Genomic DNA, 9054 nt, shown 5'->3' on the forward strand with positions numbered 1-9054 from the left:
TCTATTACCCTGCCCAAATTCTACGTTTTCCCTTTCCAGATGTCTCTCTCTCACAGTCCTCCTAAATTGATCCCCATTTCCTCCTTTAAGGTCCCAAATCTTAATTCTAGATCTTCTCTTTCTCTTCTTGGGTTTCCTACCTCTCATTTTAAAATCCATCACCACCAACCTATGCTGTTTAACACACGCTTCTCTTAAGATCACTTTGCAGTTTGTCACATTGCTTTTGTTGGCTCACCTAACCAGGATGTAATCTATTTGGCTCAGCACTCCTCCACTTCCAGAAGTTATCAAGTACTTATCTAACTTCTGAAACCATGTGTTCATACAGGCCAATTCAAAACTGAGCCATCTCCAATAAATAATCCCCATCCTTTCTCTTTCCTACCCTGCCATTCATATCAGCTCCTATTATTAGTTTCTCCTCTTTCACTGTTCTAATGGCAGCCTCAAACTCTTGTCTTAAATAATTCTTTCTCTTGGCAACCTATCTGAGGAGCATATGCCGCTATTATATTTACTACCTTGTTCCCTATTATTATTGAAATCTTTCAAAGTCTATCATTCACTCTCTTTACTTCTACCATGTTTTCCTTCCAGTTGTTACTTATTATAATTCCAACTCCATTTCTTCCCTCTCGTGACCCACTGTAATATGGCTTATACCCATTTCCTATCTCTAGTTCCACTCCCTTTAGACCAAGTCTCCTGCTATATACTGCTGTAACAAAACAAGTGCATAGTTTTGGTCCAGTATTTATATTGCTCTCATAAGCTTTGAGTTTGCATTATTTGGTGAACACAAATCAGTGTAGACAAGAAAAAATGTTAGAAATATAAGAAAAAACTTGATAAGTTAGTGCAAAAAATACAATAAATGGGAACCTGAATGAGATAAAGTAAGTAAATCAACTTACTACCATAATTGGCAAATAGCAATGCTCTATTTCCGAGACCACCTTAGCTGCCTTGGCTCTTCCCTGGTTTCTTTCACAAACTAATCAAACAGGCCTTCTCTCTCTCTCTTGGTGGTCTTGTTTTAACCAACTTGGAAGAGAGATTGTCAAAAGTGGAGCAGGATGCAATGAAGTCTGAAGGGCAGGACAATTAGGCACAGGTGGAGGCCAGGGAGGAAGAAAAGGGTGCAGATCTACCGATGTTTGGGGCTAGCAATTCCCTCAATTTCCACACTCGACAACCCGAAATGGTGTTCCTCATTCAAGGAGATGGCAGAGACAGACATAGAGCGAAAGCAGTTGTATCCTTTGGCCTTGTCACCCTTGGTACAGGGTCTCATCTCTGGCTTTGGCTAGGTCAGAGAAGTTGTTGCCACCTCTGTTGCCCAGCCAGGCAAAGTATTTCAAGCATGAGAAGGCCTTCTGCATTCAAGAATCTTTGGCCCTGCCATTTGCAAATTGGGGAATATCATCCCCCTCAACAGATTCAAGCAGTAGGGACTTACGAAGAGCAGTGCAGAAGCCAACAATGCAGAGTTCTGGTTCAAAAGGTTTCATTGGGCCTGGCAAACAGAGATTAAGGAAGCCCTCACTCCAGAGTGTGGCTGGCCATCAGACTAGTGGGGACACTCATGGAAGGTCTCCTATATTGTTTGTCAGTTGGGACACTCATAGACCAATATGATCCTGAAACAGCATGAAGCTTTCCTCTCGGTATCCACAAGTATCTCTCTGGAGAGTTGACTGTCCAAGAGGAATACTGTAGCTCCTTGGAAGATTCACCCTACTACGTCCCACAGGACAGCCCAAAAAATCATTGAGGCAAGGTGAGAGAACTTGAGAAACTCACACTACTCTCAAGAGGAGTCCTTGCTATCCCTCCAACAGTCTAGAGGTGTAGAAAATAAAACAGCACCAACACAAGTGGTAGGTGTGCTGTCCCCAGCCCAGATTTCATCAAGGCCACAACGTGAGACCCAGCAAAGGAGGAGGTGTTGCCTACAGCCAATTTGGTCCTCCTAGCCAGTCCACAGGAGAAGGATCTGCCCCAGCAAGAGACCCTGTGGTGGTGAAGCGGGGTAATGCCGCCAGTGCACCTCATCTAGTGCATTGTAGGCATTACTTAAGGTTCATTGCAGCGTCGACCAGCCCCTAGTTGCAACTACTTTATTCCTATTACTGTACCTCCTTTCATATTCTCTTTCTTCCATTTCCTCTCCTAACAATTGTTTCATAGTGCAACTGCGAGGTTTTCCTTTTGTTACACCTTTCAAACCTTTTACTGTCTATTTCCATTTCAGCGCTGAATGGCCTTAGTTGGGTACAGGCTGCAATAGAGAGAGATAGAGAGCTTTCGCAATTGTTATTGGTTTAAAAGCTCAGTCACTTAACATGTCATCATGCGTCATTTTAATTATTGTTTTTAATTGACTGATATGGATACATTATCAGTTCAGTAGCATTTGGTGGAAGGGGTGTTGGTGGGCAGGCACGCATTTTTGTGTGTGTGTTTGTGTGTGTGTGTGTAAGCTTTCCTGATATTGGCAGAAATGCACATATCAGCACATCACTTAGATTTTTTGCCATTATTATGGGTAAGAGACAACATCATAAACATAGCTTTCTCTTATTGGCTACATCCAAGGATATTTGGTGCACACAGTAACAAAGAGCATTTTCCCTTTGTTGTAATGTCATGGGGGATTGGTCACTTGGTTGAATTGTTTACGAGATTTTAAAAGTTCTGCCATCTTAAGTGCTTGGGATTATAACTACTAAGATTTCTATTGCTGCTTGTACAGTAGTTGTTGTTATTTAATATTTTTAATCGTATAAACCCAACTATACTTTTATCTCTGGGTAAGGAAATACTTAAGCAAAAGTGTGATTGCTCTGAAGCACTTCAGCATTTTGAAGTAGGAAAGAAAATTTCTCAACTGCAGGATCCATGGAATTGTTGGAAAATTTCAGTATCCATTATTGTCAACCATCTTAAGTTTGTAAGTTTGGCAGTAATGGTCATAATTTATGGGTAAATTGCCTAGTATAATTAAGATTAATTGGTATCTGATAATGTGAAAAAATTCAGTAGTAGTTATAATATTATCTTCATTATTTCAGGCAAAGCCAAGTATCTAGAGGAGGAGGAAATAGCAGTTATAACTCCAGAGGTGGTGGGAATGGATATGGCTCACGTGGTGGTGGCGGGGGAGGTTACAACAGAGGAAACAAGAGGGGACGTGGTAGTGGAGGGAGCTATTTTTCATCAGGTTCTGGATATTAGATACACTTTGCTCAGATGTTGACATGAATGGGTTTAATACAGCAATGACTGATTTTACATGACCTGCTTGTGTACCTGCTGGAGAGTTTCATTACTGTCAGACTGACTTTAATTTTTGTATGTTGAATGTTTATGCTGTATGGCTAAACTAGGTGCCAATGTGTAAGTTCTGAAGTTAATTTGTTGTATCATCATTTTCACTCCATTTCAGTTACTGTACTTGTACAAAATAAAATTTTGGGGGTGGCAACAAAGCCTTGATTTTATTTCTTGAGAATGTGTAACCACTTTCATTTATGAATATAAAAATATTTTCCAAAAATTGAGAATATTATTACTGTTGTTTTCCAATTTTATGGAATGTATTCATTCACTTTTGTATGAGACGAAGTAACAGATTTTGTCTCTGAAAATTAGTATTACATTGTGTACCATCTTGAAATAGTATGGTGGTAGTACTTTTTATACTGCCAGTCCTCTTTGTACACAGTTGTAATGTAGGTTATGAAAAATTAGAATCACTAAAGACTATGATAGGTGGTGCACAGTTCTCACAATTATGTATGGAAAATTGAGAAAAAAAATAATCACGAGTACATGATGCTAGTCTGGGATCATGTTATATACAACTAAGGAATTAGGACATGTAGGTTATAGAAGTTATTCTTTATACAGAGCTGTGTAACATATCTTTTATTATTAAGACAAAAAGTCAGTTAAAGTATCCAGCTCAGGCTGGTTCATCAAAGTGATTAGGTATCAACTTTTGTTATTAAAGTGACTGTTCAAGATTGTTATACTCTTAATATGCAGTTTCAATCACAGATTCGCACGCATATGTGTGTGGATGCATATAGTTTGCATATGTAATATTGTGACCAAGTATTTTATGTTAATAAAGTATAAAAAAAGAAGGAATATTACTGGAGGCACAAAGCTTTCTTTGCATTGTCCATACAAATGCCACTGTTGTAAGAAGATTCATGCACCAGTAACATCAGCTTTGATAAGTTTCTTTTTCTGTGTACCAGGTTTTTAATGTACATTATTATGTACAAAACTTTGTAAATTAAATGGTGTATTCTTTCTTTGTTGACCTCATTTTTCCTACAAAAGTTAAAAAAGGGGGATTTTATGTTCTTGAGTTACAGCAGAAGATATGGAATAAAGAAAACTATTCTCTTCATGGGTGTGAGCAATAGTTATCTCCTAATGTGTTTTTGCTTCGGCATTTAACAAATATCAGTGGTGTAATTAGTTTGCCAATAGAGAAAAGCAAGCTGTGGCAATTGGGCGATAGTAACTCGAATTGATACCGGATTGTAATATTTTAAAGGTAATTCATGATTTTCTTGCTGCATGATTTGCAGTGCCTATGTGGTGTTATTTTTCTTCTGATGTCTTTATGTATAATTTAAAACTCATAATTTAACCAGACATCAGAGTTATGTCACATTAGATTTTGTAAAATATGTTAAGAGTTGAATGATTGCAGTGATGGACCAAGTTATTCCAGGTGATAGAGTAAGGTATATTGATTCATCCTCAGTCTTGCCTTGTCATTTACCATACTTGTTAGTATATCATGTATGTTTGTATGTGGTTCATGCTCAGCAGAGATGCACTGTATAGTACAGAGCCTTGGTTTGAGGTAGGATAATCTAAACCTTGGGAACATAGTGTGCTGAAGATATTTGCTTGTACAGCCAGTGCGATGATCATGGAGTCAACGTTTCTTGATTACTGCCTCCTCAGTTGTGTCTTGCATGGCAATGCATTCTTGTCTCCATTGCTTTTATTAGTTGATATATACTGTATAAGTGAGGCATTCTAAAAGGAAAGGGTGAAGGCACCATCTCTATCAAAATCCAGCTATCTACGTCCAACAGCTTCAGAAAGTCATGCTACATGTTTTTAGACTTTTTGCTTTTACATGGTTGGATACTATAATGTGCAGTCTGTAAAAATACAATACTAATTGGCTGAACATAAGATGTGGCAATGCTCTAAGCCAGTAGCAATCAAGAGGAAGGGAGAAGTGCACACACAGCGTTCTATGCAGCCAACACCGTTTGAAAGCGCCTGCTTATTTCTCATACTGTACATGTATTATCAGTTGTGGTGTCCTTTTTGTACTAAATTTTCCCTTGTTTTATTACTGATGATATTTTTATTATTTAAAAAAAGAAATAATAAGTGAGTGGGACAGTACAGATAGATGGGGATGATGAAGCAGTTTTATTAATACGAAAAATTTGGATGAAGCATTGGTGATTGTTAGGATTTCATTTGGGAATGTGTGTGTTTTTGGTGCAAAAGACGTACCTTGAACTTTGCTATTATTGTAGTAATTACTTGTTTTACTTAGTAGAAAAACAGAGATGTTGCCATAATGCTGTTATCAATACTTTGATTAATATTACAGTTATTATTTTTATTGATATCCTGATTGTTTAAACCTTTTGCACCATCCTGCTTTTTTTATATGTTTTCATCTATGCAACTAACTTTATTTTAGGGGCCAAATTGAGGGTGTAAATGACAGTTTATGCATATTTATAATCAGTACTTGTAACTTGCAGTCTAGTGTTTGTATGATTACAATAGTCATACATACTACACTTTCATCCATGCTTTTATCTGTATTTTCAGGGTTGAAATGACTTAAGTTTACACATTTATTACTAAATACTCGTAACTTGCATAATCATTCATTATGATTTTAATAGTCAGTCATATGCTTTCATCCTTGCACACCCATCTTTTATTCAAGGTTGAAATGACTGAGTTTAGACATATACATATATGTAGGGTATAGTTTTATTCAGTAATCATAATGTGCTCAAATAATCCAGCATTTATTATATGAGCAGGTTATGGGTAATGAGTGAAATAGTATACATAAATGCCAAAACTTTGTCATTTCCATAAAATTACACCAAATTCCTACTTTTTATATATATAAAAAAATCATTTTTCATTAAAAATTATTTTAGCTTAAAGAAATAAGTGAGTTAGTCAGTTTACTGATTAGATTGCTTTGTTTAGTCAGTGTCATGAGTATAGCTCCATGCAACATAAAAACACCATACAAACCAAAAATGAGTATAGTAAAGGAGTGGTAAATGTTTTTGTTAATTGGTGATGGTGAAGGAAAGCTGTGCTTTTCTGAAATAGTTATAAAATGTTTTCAAGGGAATGTTAGGAAGAGATGGATAATGAGGTTAAATGGAATCCAAGAATTTGGAGAAATGAAAATAAGAATGGATGGTGGAAGACTGGATGTGGGTGATGGTTATGAATTTATTAGTTGCAGATACTTTGCTGGAAAACATTATACATATTAGGAAAGGTTTTTTTTTCCATTGCCCCATGACACATGATACAAAGGCTAGAGATATGCTGATATCTCCCAGATGATAAGAAATTCTGTTGAGAGATCATCTTGAAGGGAGAGGAACGCTGTTAATACTTATGCTTGTCAAAACAAGATTGAGTTTCTAGACTGATGGGCTCTTCTGGCAAATCATTACTTCATCTTTCGCTGTAGAGGATTTCAGTAGGTCCCAAACTCCTAATTGAAAGTGTTGTTTTTTCTGCATGCTCCTTGATGTTGTCCTCAGTCATGCCTGTGAATATTTCCCCTCCAGCTTCTTTAAGGGAAGCCTCTGAAATAATTGACTGCCTTACCTTATACCTGTATACTGACTTCCAACAAGCATCGAGTGTCACTTGTCTTTATTGTGTCTGCATCCTTTCTGATGGGGACGGTTATGTGAGCAATTTTAAAGCAGCAGTCAGTTTCCTAAGAAGATGAACCGTATTTATATGGAACAAGCCCAAAGGGACCATTTACGTGAAATTCAAGCTTCAAAAAGTATGGTAATAGGAAATGTAGAAGGAAGAGGTCAGTTATTAGAAATGAAAAAAGTGATGAACAAATGACATTAATATATAAATTGATGAAAATATATATAAAAGAGGATCAGCGATCAATCGTGATTGTGAGAGATCTTTGTTAAGATACAGTTCATGAAAAATTGACAAATGAGACCATCTGTCAATGGTCCAGGTCATAATTGCTAGTGTTAGGAAACAAAACCTACCACCTCAAACCATTCTGTCTAAAAGAGAAATTTTTAACAAAGGCAAACCCCCCACACAGGAGAATGGTATTCTTGTAAAGGAAGGACAATAATGTCCTATAACAGGTTGCATAGATTTTATCACTTATGAATAGTATATGAGACCTTACCAACAATACCTAGCATTTGTGCACCATTTGCTGATACTTATTAGACGCAAGTGAAAAGTTGCACCGATTATAGTTGAAGCTTAAGGCATTTTAGCAGAGTCCCATCCACCTTAAGAGGAGGATGGGTGGAAAATCAGTACATAACTATTAATGTATAGTGTTAGTGTTCTACTGAGGTATAGTATGAATACCCCATTAACTATACCATTCATTAATCTGCTCCATGTTGTGATTAAGACTAAGGACAGTTTCATTTCTTGTAAGTGTAGACTTTTACACTTTTACTATTGCATCATTGGCATAACTGGATATTTGTGTTTTTGAGCTAACAACCATATCACTTGCACACTAAATATAATACTGTAGTGGACCAACAACACTACCCAGTGGAAGTTGCATCAATAAGTCTTAGTTCACCAAAGGTCCCATCAACAGCAACTGGATCCTGCCTGCCTGTAAGGAAATCTTTTAAGTAAACCTAAAATATATCCACCCACTGCAAGAGTCTAAAGTTTATTGTAACTGCTTATCTGCAAAGATACCAAGTCAACTTAAATATCTATAGAATCTACTAAAAACAAAGCAAGAAACAAACAATCTTTTCCACTTTCTACCCTAAATTCAATAATCCAATCAAGGTTATCAAGATGTTTCTTAACATCTTTAGAGCAAAATGTGGATTTTAATGATACATTTAGGATGACTTGAGTGTCAGGGAAAGAAACGTCTTCAGCTGATTGCTCATCTTAGAAGCTCAAAGAAGCAGTTCAGCTTCTTTCTTAAGGCCAGTAACCAATCTCCCATGGAGCGCCTCGGTGGCATGATCGGTATGGTCTTGACCTACCACCTCGATGGCTGCAAGTTTAATTCTCCAGCTTTCCACTGAGGTGTTATAGATGTGTATTTCTGGTGACAGAAGTTCACTCTCAGCGTGGTTCGGAAGTCACATAAAGCCGTTGGCCCCGTTGCTGGATAACCACTGGTTCCATGCAACGCAAAAACACCATACAAACAAACGAATAATCTCCCATGGAGAATGGTTAAAGATAAGTGGAAGGAGTGTATTAAGTGTGAAGAGGGAATCATATTATTAGTAAAGAGCATTTGTTGGTATAGAAGGGTAGGAAGAAGAGACTAGCACAGAGTATTGGAAGGAGGAAACAAAAGTACACCAGAATTAGAGGCACAAATGAAGAAAGGCTAATGTAAGGTTAGGAATGCTTTAGAAAATGACTGTTAAAGGATGTTTAACGTACAATTAAAAATTTCAATGGAATTAGGTATGTATATGTGAGATGCTGTGGTGCAGTATGGAGGTGTGACTGAGTGGCCGACCAGAATTTGTAAGGTACCTCTGGATAAGAAAGGTTACAGAGTAATAGAAATATATAAGGCTAAAGAGGACATAAGGGGACAACATTACTTACATAAGAAAAGATATACTATGCTTGGATTGAAAAGATATACTATGCTTGGATTGAAAAGATATACTATGCTTGAATTTTAACCGAGTGAAAGAAAAATTGGGCAAGAGATAGTGTTATTGACTGAGGGGCAAT

General features: G+C 37.0%; 1 protein-coding gene across 1 annotated transcript in view; it reads left to right on the forward strand.

Annotated features, from left to right (window-relative positions):
- The window catches only part of LOC135219580 (5'-3' exoribonuclease 2 homolog), a gene marked incomplete in the record, with an annotated part of 341454 nt that extends 337126 nt beyond the window's left edge, over window positions 1–4328 (forward strand). Inside the window, 1 exon segment of the mRNA XM_064256465.1 lies at window positions 3078–4328. Coding sequence (XP_064112535.1) covers window positions 3078–3240 — 163 coding nt within the window.
- Window positions 4329–9054: the final 4726 nt, after the last annotated feature.

Source organism: Macrobrachium nipponense, chromosome 1 (assembly GCF_015104395.2).
Source record: "Macrobrachium nipponense isolate FS-2020 chromosome 1, ASM1510439v2, whole genome shotgun sequence".
In the NCBI taxonomy this organism is placed as follows: Eukaryota; Metazoa; Arthropoda; class Malacostraca; order Decapoda; family Palaemonidae; genus Macrobrachium; species Macrobrachium nipponense.